Source organism: Capra hircus, chromosome 7 (assembly GCF_001704415.2).
Source record: "Capra hircus breed San Clemente chromosome 7, ASM170441v1, whole genome shotgun sequence".
Lineage (NCBI taxonomy): Eukaryota > Metazoa > Chordata > Mammalia > Artiodactyla > Bovidae > Capra > Capra hircus.
Genome location: NC_030814.1, coordinates 49,236,706 through 49,260,046, shown reverse-complemented (window position 1 = coordinate 49,260,046; position 23,341 = coordinate 49,236,706). Strand labels below are relative to the sequence as shown.

At 52.2% G+C, this 23,341-nt stretch overlaps 1 protein-coding gene across 3 annotated transcripts in view; it reads left to right on the top strand.

The window, feature by feature from the left end:
- PPARGC1B (PPARG coactivator 1 beta) overlaps positions 1 to 23,341 on the top strand; it is a 121,181-nt gene that overhangs the window by 85,197 nt on the left and 12,643 nt on the right. Inside the window, exons 3-10 of one of the 3 annotated variants that reach the window (XM_018050171.1) lie at positions 1,110 to 1,196; positions 7,353 to 7,565; positions 11,511 to 11,627; positions 13,525 to 14,653; positions 15,577 to 15,613; positions 16,131 to 16,204; positions 17,369 to 18,158; positions 21,778 to 21,853. In XM_018050171.1, coding sequence (XP_017905660.1) covers positions 1,110 to 1,196; positions 7,353 to 7,565; positions 11,511 to 11,627; positions 13,525 to 14,653; positions 15,577 to 15,613; positions 16,131 to 16,204; positions 17,369 to 18,158; positions 21,778 to 21,853 — 2,523 coding nt within the window. The remainder of the gene's footprint in view (positions 1 to 1,109; positions 1,197 to 7,352; positions 7,566 to 11,510; positions 11,628 to 13,524; positions 14,654 to 15,576; positions 15,614 to 16,130; positions 16,205 to 17,368; positions 18,159 to 21,777; positions 21,854 to 23,341) is intronic. The other 2 variants (XR_001918292.1, XM_018050172.1) reach the window with 2 other exon arrangements.

Sequence of the window (23,341 nt, the reverse complement as noted above, 5' to 3'; positions counted from 1 at the left end):
CTCTTCACCCTCTGCAGCTACTGGGACCCTGTCTGTTGTCCTGGGTCTGCACTTGGTCTTGGGCAGCTCTTGCCCTCTCAGAGGCAGTGTTATCGCCTCTGGGAAGTGGGGACTGGGAAGAGCTACTTTCTCCATGCCCCGAGTCAGAACTGAGTCTCTCTGTGAGCCAGAGCGAGTTCCTCCCTTCCTTGAATGATCGCACTGAACTCTCATTCCCACTCTGTGAAGCAAGTGAGATTATCTCCCCATTTTACAGATGAGGAAACTGAGGCTTGGAGAAGATTAGCTACATGCCTAGGGTGATTTATCTTGTCAGTAGCTGAACTAGATTGAAACCCAGTTTGCCTGCCTCCTAAGCCAGAGCTTTATAACCATGCTGACGCCATAATGGCTGACACCGTAATGGGACTGACTCCCATTCTCTGTGCCAGGACTGTCCCTGTGTGTGTATATTCACTCACTTAATTTTATTAACAACTCTCAGACAGGAGTGTATTTATCTCCATATTTCCATTGGTACCTAGAGATTCTTTATTTATTTTTTCTTTATTTTTATTAAAAAATTTTTTTTTAATTGGAGGATAATTGCTTTACCGTGTTGTATTGGTTTCTGCTGTACAACAAAGCAAATCAGTCATAATTATATACTCTCCTTCTTGAGCCTCCCTCCCCACTTCCCAGAGAGGGTCTTTAAGAAGAAGCAATGCCAGGACCTGCAGTTCATATCTATGCCTCTTCCCCTGTGAGCCCCACAGTCTTGGAGGCATGTTTCCTTTAAGAAGGCCTCTAATGTGGGATAATGTGGGAATAAAGCAATCCCTGCCTGCATTTGCATGTGTGAGTGTGCAGCATGGAGAGTAATAGGTGAAATAAGATTGACCAAGTTGAAACTGGGTGATGAGTACATTTGGAGTTATTATTCTTCCCTTGAAATATGCTCCTCTATAAACACTGAAGGAAGAATGCGTATCTCCCTGTGCCTGTCTGACAATATAATAATAATAATAGCGATAACAATAACAACAATAATAACATACCATGTGCCAAGTCAGTGTGCCAAGAGCATCATCTCAAATAATTCTCCTGACAAATTGTATCATTCCTTCTAGAAATGTTTATGGAGCTCCCTATGTGTGTCAGACACTGCATTCAACAGTGGACTCTACGGTCTAGAGGGAAGACTGACCCTAGATCAGGTAATACATAGACAAACAGTGGTCACTAGGGACATGGCACAGTAAGAATAAACCTGGAATGAGGAGCGTCTGAAGAAACTGAGTGGTCAGGAAGGTGCTTTCTAGGAGGAGATGCTTCCGCTGAAGGAGGACAAAGGAGCCTCATGATGATCCCAGAGCCAGGAAGCAGGAAGGCTTGCTGTGTTGGGGAACCGAAGAGCTGGAGGGCAGTAGCTAAAGGGAAAGTGTCAGGAAATGGGGCGTGGGGATGGGCCAGACAGGGGCCAGATTATGCATGCTCTTCTGGGTCATATTAGTGAAAGCGATAGCCGCTCAGGTGTGTCTGACTCTTTGCAACCCCGTTGTCTGTAACCCACCTCTGTCCATCGAATTCTCCAGGCAAGAATACTAGAGTGGGTTGCCATACCCTTCTCCATGGGAACTTCCTGACCCAGGAATAGAATCTGGGACTCTTGCATTGTAAGCAAATTCTTTACCATCTGAGCCACCAGGGAAGGAGTTAGATTTTCCCCAAGATTATTCTAACCTATCAGTAAAAAAATTATAAGTAACCCATTTTATAGATGAGAAAAGTGATGCTTAGAGAGGTTAAGTAACTTGCCTAAGGCCACACAGTTAGGAAGGGTCAGTGTGTTTACTCTAATGCAGGAACCCAACCCCCTCGCTGTTGTATGAGGATCAGCAGGACTGGGCTCTGGTTCTGCCTCATTCCGGGAACTCTATTCTTTCTCACAACAATGGGGTAAACTGCGCTCTGCTATTCCCTCCCTCAGAGTGGGGCCAACTTCCAGGAAACACTTTCAGGTTATAGAGAACTGATGGCAAGAGGGATTTGGATGCTGCCTAAAGACCATCCTTGATAGCTCAGTTGGTAAAGAATCCATCTGCAATGCAGAAGACCCTGGTTCAATTCCTGGGTCGGGAAGATCATCTTCCTGGGAGAAGGGATAGGCTACCCACTCCAGTGTTCTTGGGCTTACCTTGTGGCTCAGCTGGTAAAGAATAGACCTGCAACGTGAGAGACCTGGGTTGGATCCCTCAGTTGGGAAGATCCCCTGGAGAAGGGAAAGGCTACCCATGCAATTATTCTGGCCTGGAGAATTCATGGACTGTTATGGTCCATGGGGTCACAGAGAGTTGGACACAACTCAGTGACTTTCGCTTAGCAACTTAAAGACCATCCCCACCTAAACTACACAGGCCCCACCTACTCAGAGACTGGCCAAACCCACTAGTAAGCTCCTGCCAGGAGCCTACTATGTGCATGAAATGGCCTCAGACACAAGTCAGCCTGGTGTGGCCTTTGGGCTCTTTGCACAGCAAGGAAGGCAGAAGAATCTTCGGAGATGGTCAGGACTGTGGTGGAACTCTGCATACCCTGCCTCTCTCCCCTTCATGCCCTGCATTCCATGACCTGCGCCACCCATCACACCCCAGTGCCTCTCTGCCAGGGTGCTTACATGATCAGTGCCTGATTCCTCCCTGGTCCCCTCCCCACCCTGGAGCTTGGGGGCTGATACAGCACTGTAAATTGTCATGCTCCCAGGCTGTGCACAGAGACCAGCACTTTCTTTGGGCTTAAAAAACATTTCTATGAAAACATCCTTCAACACCCAGCTCTCACGTTAGCTCTTCCTAAGGCAGGTGGTCAGTCACTTCCTCTCTGGGCTCCCATCCTGTGCATGCATGTGACCTTCAGAATTCAAGCTCCTTGAGGGCAAGCAGTATTTTGTTCTTCTGTGAGGCCCTTGCACATTGAATTGAAAAGAGCTGGTCATAGGTGTTGAATGAAGAAACTGATTGCAATGTTTTCTTTCTTGCCAAGGACCAGACATGACCCATTCCAGAGTCCTTGAGCTGGAATTCAGAGCCCAGAGGTTCTAATACGCCCCCGCCACTGACTGGGACAGAGTCCTCATTTGACCAGTGGCAGTCGTGTAGGCATGCTGCCTTGAGTCAGAGCCGTGTTCTCACAAGTCAGGTGGCACCATTGCTATGGAAACAGACCGGGAGAGTGGAGAACAGCTATCCTTACAAGAGCTGACAACTGCCCTGGAGGCAGGGACAGTGCCTTCTGTTTGTGTGCCCAGAATGCTGGGGCCAGGGCCACAGTAGGCTAAACTTAGTAAATATTTCTGGCGGAGGCAGGCGTTTGGTTTTGTCACCATGTGCTGTGTGGCCTTGGGCTAGTAGCTCCTTGTTGGGCCTCAGTTTCCCTGGGTGAGAAATGAGGAAAGAGCACAGATTAGATCAGCGCTCCTTAATCTGTTATAGAGAGAGAGCCACTGGGTCCTTTTAGACCCCCAGAAAAAAGGAAGGGAAACTGACTTCCTGGGTTTCCTGCACCCCAGTGAATGGGGGCAATCCCTGAGTGTTCTTCTGGCCCTGGGAGCCTGAACTCTGTTCTGTTGTCTTTCCCTCGGGGCCCTCTAGGTGCTCAGCATGAGGGTGCTCCCTCTGGTTTCTTGCAGGTTCCTTCTTCTCCAGCCTCAGAGCGCTCGGGAAGATTGGGGGTGGGGCCAAGCCTATTAATATCCCTTCCTCAGCTGATTAACTCTCCATTAATTTGCACTCCGTTTCTAAGCAGAGCTGGGAGAGCTGAGCTAATGGGCCTGGGAAGAGGAGAGGGGTGGCCCGGCTCCCTGTGATGTATTATCCTGGGGTGCTGGTGGGACCATGCTGAGGGCAGGGTCGGACTCTCTTCCCAGCCGGGGTCAGGACCCCCAACCCCGCCTGGCTGTTCCAAGCTGGACCTGCTAAGGGAGGGCTGAGGACAGAATGGGAAGCCCTTCTGTTAGCCATTTTGTTTTTGCCTAACCTGCTGGGGCTCCTTGGCGGTCTCTACCATCTGGTATTCATTTCAGCACCATGCCGAGTACCTAGTAAGTCCTTGACCATCCTCCCTACCCCCCTCCCAACTTGCTGTGTGATCTTGACAAGTCTTTCCCGGATCTTCATCCCCCCCACCCCAAAAAAGAATGGCAAATAGGCTTCCATGTGAGTTACAACCCAGATGATCCACAGTGTTGCCTGGAGGGTTGTGTTAAGAAAGGGCATGGAAGGAAAACTGGGTTGGGGGCATGAGGGATGGGACCCAGGAGCACGCAAGCTGCATGGTTGACTTTCCTGGTCACTGTGTGACCCCCACGGGCCCTTCCAGCTCTGATACTAGTGATAGTTCAGAATATCTCCGGGCCTTTTTCCTCTGGCTGTGAAAGCCGGACCCCTCCTTCCTTCCAGTGCCGATGACACTGAATGACTTGTGAATCACTTCCCTCTGGAACGGGTTCTTTGAGACTCTAATCTCCCCAGTGGTCAGAGTTCATTTTTGGTTCACTCATTCTTCCATTCATCAAATCTGCCTGGAGCCTCCCACGCCCCAGGCACTGAGCTAGGCTGAGGAACAATTCACTGAGCCCTTGTGTGGCTGCCTCCAGACCGGCCTCCCTAGTAACCCTTGGAGGGAAACTGATTGGGGACCAGGTCTTCCCCCAAAGCTTCAAGGCTTAGAAACGGGAAATGACTTACCCAAGGTCACCCTGTCAGTGATAGAGTGCCCCACAGTCAACCCCAAGAGTGGTCCTTGAGCCCCATGTCCAAGATCTTAACTCCCCATCAGGCTGGACCGATTGCTCTGGAAACACAGGTTTGGGGGCCGGCCTGTGGATGGGGATTGGGGCTGCCGCTTGAGCTCTGTTGCATTCCTGAACCGGAATTCCTGGACCTGCCCTTGAACCTCCATCCTGGGGGCCCAGGTCAGGCTAACCTGAAACCTTCCTTTGACCTTTCTTTTATTCTTAGCTGTCTTGCAAAGTCACAACCACTCTTCTCCGCATGTCCCCCTTTGAATTACTCAGCTGCTTCTCTGGCTGCAAGGCCTGAAACAGATTTAGTGCAGCCAAAAGGCCGTCACGGGATGTGTATTTCAGATGAACTTCCTGAAGAAAGGATAAACAACTTGACCTGGGATGGGAAAGAGCGCTGGTTAAGACATCATGTGACAGACAGCCCTCTTGCCAGAACAAGCCCAGTAGCTGGGCTTTGCTGAGTGGGACGCTCAGTGCCCCAGCTGGAGGCAGGGTGATCTCCGTGCAGGGCTGGTGAGCTGGGAGTGTGCGTGCTCACCCTCGTGTCAGAGATCTGAGACATCAGGGAAGGAAGCCTGTTAGTTCATCTGTGTGTGCTGTGCTCTGTGTCAGGCCCGTCTCTGCCCTGGATGTGCTGTGTGGATGAATTAAATGTACCCAGGGCATGTTGGTCAACCTCCGTGGGCTCAGTTTCCTCAAATGCAAAATGGCAATTAGAATAGTACCCCAACCCCCCTTTTTAATGCTATCTAGGTTTTTCATAGCTTTTCTTCCAAGGAGCAAGCATCTTTTAATTTCTTGGCTGCAGTCACCATCTAATATGATAGTGGACTTTTTGCTGACAAAGGTCCATAGTCAAAGCTGTGGTTTTTCCAGTAGTCATGTATGGATGTGTGAATTGGATCATAAGGAAGGCTAAGAACCAAAGACTTGATGCTTTTGAACTGTGGTGTTGAAGAAGATTCTTGAGAGTCTGTTGGACTGCAAGGAGATCAAACCAGTCCATCCTAAAGGAAATCAATCCTGATTATTCACTGGAAGGACGGATGCTGAAGCTGAAGCTCCAGTACTTTGGCCACGTGATGCGAAGAGTCGACTCCTTAGAAAAGACCGTGATGCTGGGAAAGATTGAGGGCAGGAGGAGAAGGGAACGACAGAGGATGAGATGGTTGGATGGCATCACCGACTCAATGGACATAAGTTTGAGCAAGCTCCGGGAGATGGTGAAGAACAGGGAAGCCTGGTGTGCTGCAGTCCATGGGGTCACAAAGAGTTGGAAATGACTGAGCGACTGAACAACGACCCCACCCCCACAAGGGTTATTGTGGCGTTTACCTGAGGCACTGTTTACAAAGCCTTTCTAGTTCTTTCATCAGCCAAACTCTTTGTCCCTGGTCTTGGCACTAGGCTTTCACTCTGCCTGGAATCGTCTTTCCTCAGCTCTTTGCCTGGCTGGTACCTTCTCATCTTTCAAGCCTGAGTTTCAGTATTAGCTGCTCAGAGCAGCCTTCTTTGACTGCTGTAAATAGCCTATAAATCTTTACCGCATTCTTATTCTGCATCCCAGCTTCCTTTTATTTTTTTTCCCCAGGCTTTCTCACTCTCTGAAATGATCTAGTTTTGTTTCCTTGTTTAACGCTTTTCTCCACTGGAGGGGTAAACTCCATGAGCTACCAGTCTGTATCACCCGTCTCCAGTCATGTCCAGGCACAGAGAAGTAGTACATGTGTGTTAGGTAGAAGGGGGGAGGAATTGCCCCCGCCACAGCCATCATCGTCGCCATCACCCCCACCACTGTCGTCGCCTTCGCTGTTACCATCACCATCCTTGTAGCAAGAGTCATCACAGCAGCGACCGTGGTGGTGGTGGTGGTGGTGGTGGTGGTGGTGAGGAGTGCTTGTTCTGTGCCAGGCATGGTTTTCCAAGCATCTTACATATATTTACTCAGTCCTTGACAATAGCCTTAGGAAGTAGGTCCTGTTGTTATAGTTGGTAAATGTGAGATCTGGGATCCACCCTAGCTCCAGATCCCAAGCTCCTAGCCACCACACTAACCGCCCTGCCCGTCCATGAGTGAATGAGGCTGCAGGCCCTGGGAGCCCACCGGGGCATGGCAGCTGTCCTGTTGCTCTGCTCGTCACTGTCACGGACGAACCTTGGAGCGTCCAGTCTTTCCACCAGCTGTCTGGGCCCCAGGGTCAGAGAGGCTGACCTGGGGCTGCCAGTGGCATAGACCAGCCTCAGTACTCTGTCCAGGAGTTTGGACACAGGAGGCTGCGGTATGAAGTGACTGTCCTTGGAGGAAGGGATGGGTGTCCCCTGATTAGCAATGTGACCCCAAGCCAAGGCCCTTTCTGTTACCACCTGCTGCCTGCTCGAAAATCTCTGATTCTTAGAGTCCGTAGCACATTTCTTGGGCATCTGCTTTCCAAGGAAACTGAGCAGGTTTGGCGGAAGGCTGATGGTGGAGGTGGTGCAGCTGCAGGTACAGAGAAGACTTCTACCCAAAGTCGCTGAGCCCAAGGCATTAGCTAACCGTGTCCCCTCTCTGCCTCTCTGCTCACTGCAGATAATCGACAACGAGAATGAGGCCCTCCTGGCAGCGCTCACCAAAACCCTGGATGACATGCCTGAGGATGTGAGTCTGGCCGCCTTGCCAGCCCTGGATGATGGAGACACACCCTCCTGTGCTTCTGCATCGCCCATCCCCTCCTCTGCGCCCCCCAGCCCCTCTCCGGAGGGCCCCCCCGCCTCGGCCCCTGAGGTGGACGAGCTCTCGCTGGTGAGAATCTGTTTCCAACCGAAGTGATGGTGGTGGCCTGAGATGGGGTGTGTGGTTGTAGGGGTGGTGGGTGCAGGGAAACCAGCTCTAGGTCCAGCAGGGATCTCTGTGCATCACCGGCAAGGGTTCAGGGCAGACAGCCTGGACTGGTGGTGGGCAGCCTCCCTGGGCTTAACCTGCGACTCTGTAGGCCCTTTGGGATTTCATGGATTTACCCTAAGTGTGTGTTAAACCTTGAAATTAAGTGCAGATATTTCCCACACACCCTTGGTGGTTCAGACGGTAAAGAATCTGCCTGCAATATGGGAGGCCTGGGTTCGATTCCTAGGTCGAGAAGATCCCCTGGAGAAGGGAAGGGAATGGCAACCCACTCCAGTATTCTTGCCTGGAGAATCCCCATAGACAGAGGAGCCTGGCAGGCTACAGCCCATGGGGTTGCAAAGAGTTGGACATGACTGAACGACTGACTTTCACTTTCACTTTTTCACACATATACACACAGTGAAAAATGCAAGCAGGAAGTGTGGAGAGTTAAAAGCATAACCTCCTTACCCATCTCATAATGGCTTTTTCTTTCCCCAGATGTAACCATGGTTACTGATCTGTTGTGTGACTTTCCTCTTCTACTTTTTTTTTTAACGACAAAAAGGAGCCTCCATTACACACAGCCTAAACCTTGCTTTTCTCAGTGAATTGTGTGGCATGGAAACTTCCAGATGAACAGAGGTAGCTCTGTTTTATCCTTTTTTTCAGCTGCATAGTGTTCCCTCATAAGAAGGTACCATAACTTCTTTAACTAATCCTCTGGTTGGTGGATATATGCATTGTTTCAACTCCTTTATTGTTCCATTGCTTTAGACTGTGTCCTTCACCAGGAGGAAGAGGATCCATTCCTAGAAAAGAAATTCCTGGGTCTTAATGTATGTGGTTTTTCAGTTTAGACAAGTACTTCCAGCCTGACCTCCAAAGAGGTTGGACCGGTTCATACTCTGACCAGCGAAAGTTAAATGCTACATGAATCAACGTGGAATGTGGAAATGTACACGTGATATTGCAGGTTTCTGGGGAGAAGGTCTCAGCCTTTTCAGATTCCAAAGGGATTCCAGAAGTTGCCAAAAGCAGTTGCTCTTTTCTCAGGCTAAAGGTGCCAGAACCCCAGATGTACTGGCTTGTGAAGTCCAGCTCATCTGTCTGGGGCTCCTTACCTCATCACTGGCACTCCTAGGGCTGGCAAGACTTAGCTGGAAAGTCAGGGCCTGTTGGAGGTGGCAGGGGTCTTCGGTCGTGGAGAGTTAGAGCTGGACAGGCCCTTGGTGATCATAAAGTACACCTCTGGGGAAACTGAGGCCCAGTGAGGCGAGGGCCTCTCCCAGGATCACAGGATCACACAAGTTGGTGTGCCAGCAAGGGCTAGAGCCCAGGTCTTCTGATTCCTACTCCAGGACTGCTTTTCCTCTCTCCTGCTGACTTCATGTTCCCCAAAGCAGTGTGGGACATTTAATAAGCACCTATGCATGCCAGACTCGAGTGTGTTCAGCCCCACGTTTTGGCTCCTGCTGATGAGGGTCAGCGTCCTTAATCAGACCTCTTGGGTTTGAATCTCAGCCCCACCAGTGAATGCTCTTGTGCCTCTCTCTGACTCAGCTTCCTGGTCTGTAAGGTGGGGTTAGTAGTAGTGCTTATCTCAAAGGCGGTTGGGAGGAGTACAGCAGATAATATGTACACGTAAAGCACTTAGAACACTGCTTGGCACAAAGAAACTCAATAAATGCTATCTAAGTGATAGTCACTACCATGGTGTTAGTAGTAGTTATAGTAGTGAACGGTGAAAAGTGAAAGTGAAAGACACTTGGTCATGCCCGACTCTTTTCTACCCCGTGGACTATACAGTCCATGGAATTTTCCAGGCCAGAACACTGGAGTGGGTAACCGTTCCCTTCTCCAGGAGATCTTCCCAACCCAGAGATCGAACCCAGGTCTCCTGTACTTCAGGCGGGTTCTTTACCAGGGAAGCCAGTATTAGTGGTAGTAAGACTTTGTGTGCGTGAGCACGTGTCTGCTCAGTTGCTCAGTCACGTCTGACTCTTTGTGACCCCATGGACTATATAGTCCACCAGGCACCTCTGTCCGTGGAATTTTCCAGGCAAGAATACTGGAGTGGGTTGCCATTTCCTTCTGCAGGGGATCATCCCGGCCCAGGGATCAAACCTACATCTCTTGCGTCTTCTGCATGCCAGGTGGATTCTTTCCTACTGCACCACCTGGGAAGCCCAGTAGTAATGGTTGTAGTAGTAACGAGGAATTCTGTATGGGGCTCTGCAGAGGGACCGCACCTGAGTAGAGAGGTAGAGAGCGACCCCTGCTGGTCACCAGTTGGTTGTTCCCTCTCATGCCTTGCTGTACTCCTCTTTCAGGCACTATGCTAGGCACACAGGAAACAGACTTGCCATCTAGACTCCCCTCATTCCAACATGGTTCCAGAAAGGCCCTGAGAATCTATGCTAATCCCTAAACTGGAGTCCTGGGCCCCAGAGAGTCCGCCTGCAGAACCCATGGCCCTCTGCATACGTTTGTGTTTTCTGAGGCTAGCAACTTCTCTCGTATTCTTACAGGGACCCCTGAACCAAAAAAGACCCAATTATTTAGTCTGCCTGCTCCTGTTTTACACACGCACATGCACACACACATGCACACACACATCCATGCACACTTGAAACCTTGGAGAAAGCAAGGCCAGGAAAAGAAAAGGACTCACCCAAGGTCTCACAGTGAGTTGGGTTGAACTGGGTTAGAACCAGGTCCCTTGCTCTGGTATGGCCATCTTTTCCTGTCCGTGTCAGAGAATCACGGACATGCACGTGCTGGTTTGGGGTCTCGGTAGGGTCGTGTGGCTCCTCCAGCTCCTAGGGCAGTGGAAGTGGCCTTTTCTGTGGTTCCCGGGCCCTTGGCAATCCCCCTGGGGGGGTCACGTCTCCTGAGGAAACACTCAGTGCTACAACAAAAACAGCTCATGCTTCCTGACTTGTTCTCAACTTTGGCTGTGGTAGGATCACTGGCGAAACCCCCAGGTGCGCTCAGCTCCCTGCTTTGTTGGCTGGAATACACTGAGTACCTTTCCTCTGGGTGTAGAAGTGTGAAAAGCTTATCAACTTTTATAGAAAAATTAGAAAAGCCAGACAAGCATCAGCTTAGGATGCTTCCACTTGTGTGAAAACAGCTGGCGTGGTTGGAGGTGATGTGTGCATATATACATTCCTGTATTGTGTGTGTGTATAGTTCTGAGTCCCACCTCAGGAAACGGTCTCAAGAAGGTGGTTAATAGCAGTTGCCTCTGGGACCTTGGACAAGAGGGAGACTAGCTCCCCACTGTCTGCCCGTTAGTATTTGTGGTATGTGTATTTTTCACCATTTCCAGGTATTACTTGTTTAAGGTAAGGACTCCATTTTCTAAACAATATGATTAAACAAAAAGAACAAAGGAAAATCAGCTAAAATCCTACACCAAAGAAACATTGTGGGACCTCACCATCCAGACTGTGTGTGTGTGTGTGTGTGTGTGTGTGTACTACAAGTGTACGTAGAGTGTCCCAATCACGTGTGTGCATCACATTTCAATGGTAGCATGGATAGACATCACTCGAGATCTGTTTGGGTTTCTAAAGATCATAGATATTTCTCTTGGGTTATTCACTCTGCAAAGGACTTCACATTTTACCGGGATACTTGTGTCTGTTTGGCATTGCTACACAACCTGCTTTCTGTACTTAATGTATTCTAGGCCAGTAAGTGCCCTCCCTGTGTTCTTCCATGCTCCCATGATGATGGGGTCAGAGTGTGGTCAGTCCTGGGGGGGTTGGCTCCGGGCCGGGCTTCTCCCTAAGATGTGCTTCCCTGTGTCTCTGGCTATAGCTCAGCCCTGTCTTCTCCCATCTGCTCCTCCCACAGCTGCAGAAACTCCTTCTTGCCACGTCCTACCCAACCTCGACCTCCGATGGCCAGAAGGAAGGGACCGCATGGCGCCAGGCAGGCCTCAGGTCCAGAAATCAGCGGCCTTGTGTCAAGGTATGTCTACACATGCCCCCAGACCCACCCAGGACTCCTCCAGGAGGGTCTCTGGGCAGGGGATATACCCTTCCACTCTTGTTAGAGGCCATCAAGTTCAATACATTCACAGTCCGCTCTTTGTTCCTCACACAACCCTTGTTGCTGATATGCTGGACACTACTTGAAACCTAGGCTGGTCTGGGGTTCTAGAAAGAGCCCTGGACTTTTTCATGTCCAGTTGACCTTGAAGTACATGGGTCTGAACGGCACAGGGCCACTTCTTCGTGGATTTTTGTCAGTAGTAAACATTACAGTACTGCAGGATCTGAGTTCATTGAATCCATAGACGCAGAGAAGCCGTGGGTACTGACGAGTGACTATCAGTCACATGTGAATTTTCCACTGTGTGGAAATTTTCAACTGTAGGGACTTCCCTGGTGGTCCAGTGGCTAAGAGTCCACGCTCCCAGTACAGGGGGCCCAGATTCAATCTGGTCAAGGAACTAGATCCCGTATGCCTCAACTAAAACCCAGCGCAGCCAAATAAATAAATATATATTAAAAAAAGCCAACTCAACCTCAGTGTTCCAGGCAGTCTTAGATGTTGAGTTATAGCGGGGACAAGGAGGCTGTGGCCTGCCCTCAGGAAGCTTATTCTAATGATGTGACAGAAGCCAGCATAATATCTTTGCTGGTACCATGGAGACCACAAGGAGGAGTTTGAATTTTTCCTGGGAGTGGGGCGCATCAGAGAGCTGAAAGCGCCATCGTGAACACCCAGGAGGGAAGCAAATCCTTTTCCCTTCTTGGGCTCCATCTTCTGAGACCTCCAAGGAGGGGTTTCCAAGGTGACTTCCCAGTGCTCTTGTTACTCAGAGCCTGCACCCGGCCCTTCCTCTTGTTCCCAGACACTGTTGCCACGGACTGCTGCGGACAGTCCCACCCCTCCAGGCAGACTCAGGAAAGCATCTTTCTCAGGTCGTGGTTCAGTGTAGGAGCCTGTCCCCTCCTGGTCTCCCCGAAGGAAGGGGAGGAGGGAGGACTCTCTCCCTGTGCTCCCTCCCTACTTGTCCTGGCTGGCCTCCCAAAAGAGAGGGCCATCCCTCATGTTCCATTTTGTCAAAGAGGAGGCAGCTAAGCCCCTCTGTGAGCCAGCCTGCCCTCTGGGAGGTTCGGAAGCATTGCTGTGGGAAGGGGCATGAGAGACAGCAGGACAGCCGGCCTGGCCTCAGCAGAGAGACAGTTGCTCTGGGGGTGGAGCCCCTATGTAGACAAGTGAAGGCAGATAAGTCTGGAGAGGGCAGTTGGCTGGGGCCACGTTGCAGAGCACCCCTGGCCAGGGGCTTCCTCTTTACTACACGGGCACTGGAAAGCTACTGAATTTTTTTTTTTTTCTTTTAAAGAGCTTTATGAAGGTGCCACTTACATACCATAAAAGGCACCTGTTTTAAAAGTATGATTCAGTGATTTTTAATAAACTTACAGAGTTGTGCAGCCATGACCACAATCCAGTTTTAGAACATTTCCATCCTCCCAGGAAGATCCCCAGTGTCTCTATTTACAGTCAGTCCTTGTTCCCACGCTCCGCCCCAAGCAGCCACTGATGTACTTCTTGGCGCTCTCACCGAGGGCTCCACACAGGGGAGCAGGGTAGTCAGAACAGGGCTTTGGCGGTAAACCTGGAAAGGGCGGGATCCATAGCTGGGGTCCCTGTTAGGAAGCTGCCCGTTCCTTCATTCCCATCCCCTGAGTGCTGCCAAGTGCCGGGTTCTGTGCTGGAAGCTGGGGATGGAGCAATGAAACCCGGCGTGATCATCCTGGAAAGATAGGCTGGGCCTCGCCAGTGGTGCAGTTGTGGGCAGCAGGGAGAAGCCGTGCGGGTCTCCCTCCTCATTCTGGCCTCTTTCCCTCTCCAGATGGATGGCCCCCAAGACAGGAAGGCCCTCACGCCGCACTCTCAGAGCCGGAGCTGCACGGAGCTACACAAACACCTCACCTCGGCACTATCCTGCCCCCGGGCTAAAGCCCTCTCCCCAGATAGAGGCCTGCAGCCACCACCATCCTTGAGTCCCCGGCTCCCCACCAAGGAGGATGAGGAGGTGGGCGAGGACTGCCCAAGCCCCCAGCTGGCTCCAGCCTCTCCCGGGGACTCACCAGCGCTGAGCAGGACAGACCCCAGTGCCCAGGCTTCCCAGGAGGACCTGCAGGCCATGGTGCAACTCATCCGCTACATGCACACCTACTGCCTCCCACAGAGGAAGCTGCCCGCACAGGCCCCAGAGCCAGCTCCCCAGCCCAGCAGCAGCCCCGCCAAGCAGGTCAGACCCCGGCCTCGGTCCCAGCTCCCTGCCAAAGCCGCCTGGACCGAGTTTTCCATCCTGAGGGAACTTCTGGCTCAAGATGTCCTCTGCGATGTCAGCAAACCCTACCGCCTGGCCACACCTGTCTATGCCTCCCTCACTCCCCGGTCCCGGCCCAAGGACAGCCAGGCCTCTGCCGGCCACCCGGGCCCTGTGGAGGAAGTGAGGGTCTCACCTTCACCCAAGAGTTCAGGGCCCAGACCCAGCCTGCGCCCGCTGCGGCTGCAGGTGAAAGGGCACGTCAGCCGGTCGGCCAGGCTGCAGCCGGAGGAGAAAGAGGAGGAAGAAGAGGAGGAGGAAGAAGAAGAAAAAGAGGAAGAGGACGAGGAGGAATGGGGCCGGAAAAGGCCAGGGCGTGGCCTGCCATGGACCAAGCTGGGGAGGAAGCCGGAGAGCTCCGTGTGCCCTGTGCGGCGTTCCAGGAGACTGAACCCCGAGCTCGGCCCCTGGCTGACATTCACCGATGAGCCCATGGTCCCTGCAGAGGCCCAGGGACCTCTGCCCTCGCGCTTGGCCCCCGAAGCCTATGACGTGGAGGGGGAGCCTGGCAGCCCCACGGATGAGGACAGTGGCCAAGACCAGCCGCTCCTGCTGGGACCCCAGATCCCAGCTCTGGAGAGCCCCTGTGAGAGCGGGTGTGGGGACACGGACGAAGACGCCAGTTGCCCACGGCTCTCTTCCAGAGGTAGTTGGAGTCGGTGGTCCAAGAGAGGGGGCGGGGCTGAGGTGTGGCTGACCCCACTGCACTGGAGCCAGGAGCCCCGGGTTGGGCAAACCCCTCTCCCTCTCTGGCTCTCAACTTTCCTTCCTGTATAATGGGCTTAGCTGGGCAGACCTTCAGGAGTTACCTGAGCATCTCTGAGTTTCTCATCATGTGTGGGCCAGGCGTCATTAATGAACAAGGAGCAAGATGCCTGCGTTCTTGGGGCTCGTGTATCAGTGGGGAAGACGGGCAGTCATAAAGTGAGCAAGAAAGGAAACTAATTACAAATTGTGATAAATCCTCTAAAGAAGACTTCCTGGGTAACAATGTGATGGACGGTGTGAGTCTCTAAATTCAGCTCCACAGTGAGGGTGAATTTTAAATCGTAACAAGAGTGAGGATAATAATACAGCAGTCGTCTATTTTACACTTGCTCTGCCAGGCTTGGTCTGTGATTTAATACAGATTACCCCCATTGATCCTCATAGGAAAACTGTGTGGTGGATGCTGTTGTAATTCCTGTTTTAAGACATGGAACAAAGGCACAGAGGTGTCTAATGGTCAGTCAACTAGTTAGTCCTGCATCTCTTTGGGGCTGAGCCCACAGATACTGGCCTTGGAAGTTGGAATGCTTCACCACGCGCGCTATACTGATTGGCCATAAGGGGTCGCCCTAGTACCCATCAACGCTGCAAAAGCAGGAGCCCCGCCCGCTGTAAATGTCTGCTGTGTCTGGGGGAATGAAGGTTTTGAGCTGTTTCTGCTTGTCCCTAAAAATGGCAGAGGATTTTGGGTCACATGCCTGAAAGAAGCTGTGCTTGGTACCGATGCAGTTCAGAGGGAAACATCCTCTCTAGCAATGCCATGTTGAAGAATCTTATATTTCTGTTTTCTCTTCTTTTCAGATTCTCCCAGGTGCCTCATGCTGGCCTTGTCACAAAGGTAGATTTCTGGAAATTGCTGACTTATTATTCCATGAGACCTTTTCTGGTTGGGTGTAGGGTGGCTCATTGGTCCCTGAGCCTGATCCTGTCCCCACGTACCCCTGCCCTCATTACCATGTGGGGTTCTCAGGAACTGGGTTTCCTTGATAGGCAGTTTGGTTTTAGAAGCTGGTCTCTGCAGGCCAAGGAGATGGAGAATTTCATGGGGAGAAGCTGACAGTGCTGTGGCTTTGGGCAAGTGCCTCCTCTCTGGGCCTCAGCTGTTCCATTGTAAAATAAGGCTGACAATGATTGTCCTGTCTCCACCTCCCTCAGATATCTCCCGTGTCTCCTAAAAGCTGTATAGCTTTTAATTCCCCTGACAGCCAGGATAGGGATTCTCCTGCAAATTCTCCCCAGGCCTCATTTTTGTGGGCTACAGAAGCAGGGTCTGTCACAGTGTGCCCTTGCCCTCCTGTCGTGCTCGGGGAGGTGGAACCTGCTACTGACTGGCGTCTTTCCTTCCTGTCCTCCAGCCCCACTGGTGACCCTCCTTTTGGCAAGAAGAGCTTCGAGCAGACCTTGACGGTAGAGCTCTGTGGCACGGCAGGTAAGCTAGGGGCTCAACGGGGTGGTGCCCTTGGGGAAGAAGCACCTCAGGGAGTAAGGGGGTACCCGAACAAGGCCTCCTTGCCACCATTGCACAGGCTACGCTGGATCTTGAGATTCCCATTGAGAGAGATAAGGAGAGTCAGGACCCAGGCTCAGCTGTTTGGCTGCCAACAGTTGGCACATGACCTGATGTAAAAAAAAAAAAGAAAAAGGGAGAGAGAGAGACGCATGAGACATGTGTCTTCCCCTGAAGCAGCCCGCAGTCCTATGTGGGAAACAGACTCGCACCGTGACAAGTATTGTTTGATATGGGCTTGTTCCAAAGACCTTGCAAGAGCTCTGGGAGCATAGGGGAAGGGACAGCATGGGGAGGGGCAGGGTGTGGCCTGAGAAGATGCAAGCGTACCCAGAGCAGCAGGCATTTTAGCTGCGTTTGCAGGGTGGTAGAGGTGGAGGAGACAAAAACACAACAGAAGGGTGTTCTTGGCAGCAGAATTGGCATGAGCAAAAAGGCACAGAAAAGCGGAGGTACAGGTGCATCGGAGGAGACCGGCCATGGTAGTGCTGGGGGGCCAGGCAAGAGCAAACATCAAAGGCTGAGAGGAATGTCAGGCTGAAGGGGTTCACGTAGATCCTCAAGGCTCCAAGGAGCCCCAGAAAGGAAGAGATCGCTGGCATTTTGGCAAGTTCCTTCTGGCACCTGGGGGAGGGTGAAGGCTCAGGTCAGTTGCAGGACCACCTAAGGTCACTGTGGTGGTCAAATCCAGATGGGAGGTTTTGGCCTGTGGTGTCTGCCACCTCTGTACCCTGGGAGACTTCAGAGGTATTTGAGATGACCATTTGGAAGGGCTTGTGGAATGATGCAATGTGGAGCAGGAAGAGAGATCTCAGATAACCTGGAGGCTTCTGCAAGGCTACAGAAGGGATGGCAAATGGATTTCATCACATGCCAGCTCCGAAAAACTGTTGACGGACTGTATGAGATGGAGTCCCAGGCCACGTCCCGGCTCAGTCAGCAGCGCAGTGATCGATTAGCGATGCCTGCCATCCACTGGGTCTGGAGAGTGGTGAGACGCATGCTATTTCTCTGCCCTCCCAAAGGAGGGTTTCAGTGCTCCTTGGAGAAATGATCTGTCTCACATTTTTCCTCTTGCTTGGGTAGGACTCACTCCGCCTACCACGCCTCCGTATAAGCCCACAGAGGAAGACCCCTTCAAGCCAGACATCAAGCACAGCCCTGGCAAAGACAGAGCTCCCACCCCAGAGGGTCCCCAGCTCGGGGCCACCGCCGAGGCTGCCCACAAGCTGCCAAAGAAGCGCCCAGAGAGGAGCGAGCTCCTGTCCCACCTGCGGCATGCCCCAGCCCAGCCAGCCTCCCAGGCTGGCCAGAAACGCCCCTTCTCCTGTTCCTTCGGCGACCATGACTACTGCCAGGTGCTGAAGCCAGACGGCGCCCTGCAGAGGAAGGTGCTGAGGTCCTGGGAGCCGTCTGGGGCCCACCTGAAGGACTGGCCCCAGCCAGGGCCCCCACGGGCTGAGGCCCAGGCTGCTGGCAGGGAAGAAGACGGAAGCTGTGATGTTGGTGCCCCCACCAAGGACAGCACGCTACTGAGAGACCACGAGATCCGTGCCAGCCTCACTAAGCACTTTGGGCTCCTAGAGACAGCCTTGGAGGATGAAGACCTGGCCTCCTGCAAGAGCCCCGAGTATGACACTGTCTTTGAAGACAGCAGCAGCAGCAGTGGCGAGAGCACCTTCCTCCTGGAGGAGGAGGACGAGGAGGAGGACGACGATGAAGAAGACGACTCGGGGGTCAGCCCCCCTCGCTCTGACCACTGCCCCTACCAGAGCCCACCCAGCAAGGCTAGTCGGCGGCTCTGTCCCCGCAGCCGCTCCAGCTCTGGCTCCTCATCCTGCCGCTCCTGGTCACCAGCCACACGGAGGACCTTCAGGTATGGATGGGTGGGTGGCCTCAGGATGGATGGTGGGCAGCTGAGCACCCCCAGTTCTGAGGTGTCAGGGGAGAGAGGAGCCCTGAGACCAGGGCCCCAGCTTCCTGTGTGGCCTGTGTCCTGGTCAGAGGCCCTGGAGGTGGACTCCTTGGGGAGTTATGGGCAAGTCCTGAAGCCAAGCGAAGCCTGCGGTGTGGTCCGGTGGGTCCAGTGAGGAGTGGTCCGGATAGCCTGGCCTCGGGGGAGGAAGAAAACGCACTTTCTGGCCTTTTGTGACCTTACTCATCTGTTTCTGCTTTTATATTTGTAAAATAGGTAGGTTTTTGTGTAAACATATACACTTGACCTTTGAATAATGTAAGGATTAGGGATACCAATCCTCCACACAGTCAAAAATTGTGTGTAACTTATAGTCTACTCTCCTCATCCAAGGTAACTCCGTATCTGCAGATTCAGCAACTTCTGACAGTGTGGTATTTACTGCTGAAAAAAAAACCCATGTTGGTGGACCCTCAGAGTTCAAACCTGTGTTGTTCAAGGGTCAACACATCTATACAGTGTAATACCTATGTGACATTTACTTGTAAAACAAAGATTAGCAGAATTCTAACTTGTGTTCTTAAAAAACACCAAAAACCCGGCTTTAAAGCGATGGTAAGGTTTATTCTCATTTCTCGATGCTGCGGAGTTGTGCAATCTTCCAGCAGTCAGCCACCCAGTGGGAGAGCTCTTTTTCCTTCGCACCAGGATGACGTGTCATAAGCATTTGCTTATCCCGTCTTGGCTCACTGAACCGGACTGTAGAAGGAGCCGTTCCAGAATTCTGTGGGCAGCTGGGCAGAAAGAATGGAAGTCTGGCGTCTTTTGGTGGAGACAGGTTGCTTCTCTTCCCTGATGACAGCAGGATCCGGCTCTTTGGATGGGGAGGCTTTAGAAGCGTGGGTGCAGGTCCCAAACCCTCTGCTCGAGATGCACCTGAGTGACCAACAGATGGCGCTCCTGGGTTCAGAGCAGTGCAGCAAGCAGGATCCCCGGGAGGCCTCGTTGCCAAGCTGTTGGCTGGGCCCCGCCTCCTGAGCCTCAGGTTTTGTAGGTCGGGGGTGGGGTGGAGAATTTCTAACAAGTTCCGGGGTAATGATGACATTGCTAGAGCGCTAGACTCTGAGAAACAGAATTCAGGTAGTAGAAAGATAACCTTAGAAAAATTCCTGTTTATATTTTCTTATCTCTACTGGTGGCTCTTGGAGAAGGAAATGGCAACCCACTCCAGTACTCTTGCCTGGAGAATTCCATGGATGGAGGAGCCTGGTAGGCTACATACAGTCCATGGGGTTGCAAAGAGTCAGACACTACTGAGCGACTTCACTTTCTTTCTTGCTATAGTTCCTTTTGGAGAAGGAAATGGCAACCGACTCCAGTGTTCTTGCCTGGAGAGTCCCATGGGCGGAGGGGCCTGGTGGGCTATGGTCTATGGGGTTGTAAAGAGTCGGACATGACTGAGCAACTAACACACACACACACACTGGTGGCTTTGAATTGAAAATCTGATGAAAACAAAGCTTCCTTTCCCCATTAAAATGTACGCAGACAACTAATTGGGCATTGGATTTTAGGGGACTTCTGGACACCACCCTCCCCCCACAACCCCAGACACTAATATGCTGAAGCCCTGGACTATCTGTTATTTAAAATAAACTCGTTTTGAGCAATTTCTGTAAAAGCCTGTCTATGTAATAAGCCAGAACAGTTAGTCAGAGCCATCTTCTGTCAGACCTCTCTGAGCCCCCCTTTCAGCTCTGTTCTCCTTTCCCCAGCGGGTCGCTTTGAGCTAGTCTGTCTGTGTTCGCGTTAGCTGGTTTCTTCTGCAGCGTCTGTTCAGGAGCTACTAAGGTTCTTCTCCTGTTGAAGCACATCCCCCAAGGCCAGAGCTGGAGCTTCTTGGCTTCCTTCCCCTCCTGGCCTGTTCAGGCCCTTTACCCATGGGCTTCGCACAAGAGTCAGGGGCCTCTCTCAATCACCATGGATTCTCCTTTTCCTGTTTCTCACTTTTGGGCTAAGTTCAGGCTGGCTTTCGCTGGAGAAAGTTAATTGTTAACTTGGTTCCTACTCAGCTGCCTAGCAGAGCTTGATGGCTAGTCAGTTGGATAAACTAGTCATCAGCCTTCTCCAGACCAGCATTTCTCTACTTTTGCTTCTGCTACCAAACATCAATCAACAGGAAGGCTTTGAGCTGGTTTCACAAGCCCTACAGCACCTTCAGGGCTTCCCTGGCGGCTCAGACGGTAAAGCGTCTGCCTGCAGTGCGGGAGACCCAGGTTCGATCCCTGGGTTGGGAAGATCCCCTGGAGGAGGAAATGGCAGCCCACTCCAGTACTCTCGCCTGGAAAATTCCGTGGACTGAGAGGCTCCTCAGAGCCGGTAGGCTACAGTGCATGGGATCACAAAGAGTCGGACATGACTGAGCAACTTCACTTACTTCACTTTGCAGCACCTTCCAGTCCCTCTCAGCCCTTCATGGGGGAAGACTTAATGCTGCTGCAAGTGGATAACGGTACTCATTATATAGTGCTTTAAAGTTTGCAAGTCACATCCCTTTCTATTACCCTCTTTGAGTTTCACAGAGTTACTTGAGGGAATCTCAAGTGCTTTTCATCCCCATTTTATAGATGAGGAAACTGAGGCTCAAAAAGGTTCAATAGGAAAATATAGCCAGCAAGTACTGAGCCATTCCTGGGCTAAGCATGTACAGGTATATTCTGATTTGATCCTCCCAAATGGCTGAGGAGGCAAGTATAATTGATTCTCCTTAGTTTACAGATGAAGAACTGGCTTAAGTAGCCGGTCCCGGGTCACCAGCAGAGAGGTAGTAGAATCAGCATCGGAATACTAGCTGACTCTGGAGCCCCTGCTCTCATTCTCTGCTGTGTTCCCAAGGATGCAGACGGTGTGTGGCAGAGTCAGCACTCAACCCCCCTTACATGCTGAGCTCCTTCCCCTCCAGCAGCCTGGCCACTGGGAAGAGAGAGCATTGTGCAGACAGGTGCCTGGGAGGGCGCAGGCCTGCGGCACCCAGGAGCTTCTCCAGCTGAGTAGCCCACTGGCTGCCTGGGGTGTGGGGGCTGTGATGGCCGAGGTTGCTGCCTGGCCAGACAGCACAAATGGAGGGGGAGCCATGGGTCTAGAATCAGCAGACCTCCGACTAGCTCTGGCTTCCCCACTTCTTAGCTTTGGGGAAAATTTCATCTTGAACCTGAGCCTTAAGATTTTCATCTGAAAAATGGGGAAGCATGAGACCTCAGAGGATATTTCTTCATCAGGTCAAATACCATAATGAAGCGAAAGGGCCTTTCCCACCCCCAACAGCATAGAAAGGTTCACAGGGCTTATGGTTAGCAATGTAGAAGGCGTGTGTCAGTCACATGTTCAGACCCACATGCGGCGCTGGGTGGTCACCGCTGAGGCAGAGAGCTGGGCTCCCTCCCCTAGTCCTACCTTCACTAATGAATGAGTCCTAACAAAGCGGAAGAAACATCGCTTGCCTCCTGGAGCAAGTCCTCCTCCTGCCCCACTGTGGTCCCTGCTAAGAGTGAGTGAGTCTGCTTTGCTTGTTCACTGACAGATGTGAGAGCAGAGGGTCGTGTTCAGACGGAACGCCAAGCGTCCGGCATGCCAGGAAGCGGCGGGAAAAGGCCATTGTAAGTGACTTGGGGCCCCAGAGCCCAGAGTGAATGGGGACAAGCAGGGGCGTCAGGAAGTGTGGGGGCTTCAGAGACCTGAAGTGCTCTGAGGTCATCTGGACTACAGGAGATAGTTGTATTTCTCTCATTTACAAAAGCACAAGGGTCACCAAAGGGCATCAAAGGTGGCGCGTGCAAAATGCAGCCAAGGGAGTGTCTGGGAGTGGGGTGGGGTGGTGTGCTGTTGGTGAGGACTTAGGGCTCAGTATCAGAGGCTCGACAGGGCCCAGGGGGTGAGCACTGATGAGGGAGCAGAGCCAGCCCTGCTTCCACTTCTGTGTGACCTTGAGCAACTTCCTTGAGCCTCAGTTTACTCATCTGTATATAGGGTCCCCTGGTGTGATCTGGGCTAAAGGACCAAGAGAGCCTGTCTCTTCCTCCCTGCCCGACTCTCTAGTCCTCCCCCAGAGTTAGTCCAGAGGCCCAGGCTGTGCCTGGTGGACCTGTTGCAGAGCACCACGCAGGGAAAAGTCATTAGGAAGCTGGAGTCAGTGTCCTCATATCATTAGAAAGGAGGGAAGGGAAAGCAAGACAGAAGCACAGAAAGACTCTCACTGGATTTCCATACACCCCACCACCACCCCCACACCCTGCCCCCATGTGCCCCCCCTCCCCCAACAACGTGGTACTTCAGGGCAGGGCACACTCGAGGTATGCATACCCCAGAGGTGTCCTCGCAGCTGTCTGCAAGCAGGTACTTAAAACCACATGGAGCAACTTCTTGGGATCCTTGTGTGACCATTCAGTAGTTGTGGCATGCCTGGCCCTGTTCTAGATGCTGGATGGCAACAGTGAATGAGACAAACAAGGTCTCCACTCCTATGGTTGGGCCAGAAGGGAGAGAGAGACGACAGACTCATAAGCAAAGCAGTAAACACTGTAATTACAGATTGGGAGGTGCACTGTGAAATTAATCACGCAACAACTAAGATGTCTGAAACAAATCATGTTATGACTTGTGGGGAGGATTTATTTACATGGTTGTCTGGGAGGGGCATCTTCAGAGAGCTAGGCCCCAAGGGATGGAAGAAGCCATCCAAGCAAAGGTTCAGGAGGACGGGGGTGCAAAGGCTGGAGAGAGCCTTGTGAGTTCAAGGTCCTGGAGGAGGTGGGTGGGGGGAGGAGAGAGGGGGTGGGCAGGGGCGGTTGCAGTCTTACACGGAGCTGACCTGGGCCACCCTGGGGAACATACCTAGCGCCTGTGACTGTACAGAAGTGCTCTCTCTGGACCGCTGCCCTCTGAGGTACATGGCTGGAGGACCGCTGGCCTTAACCTGTTCCGGAGAAAGCCTGTCTAGACCAGACCCTGGTGGTCTTGCCCACCAGGAGCACAGCTGGAGTTCCTCCAGCAAATCAAAGCCACTCTTCCGATGGCCATGCCTTTAACTGGATCCAGTCACTAGATGATGGTGGAGGGTGTGGGGAGGTCCCAACCAGGCTTCCCTG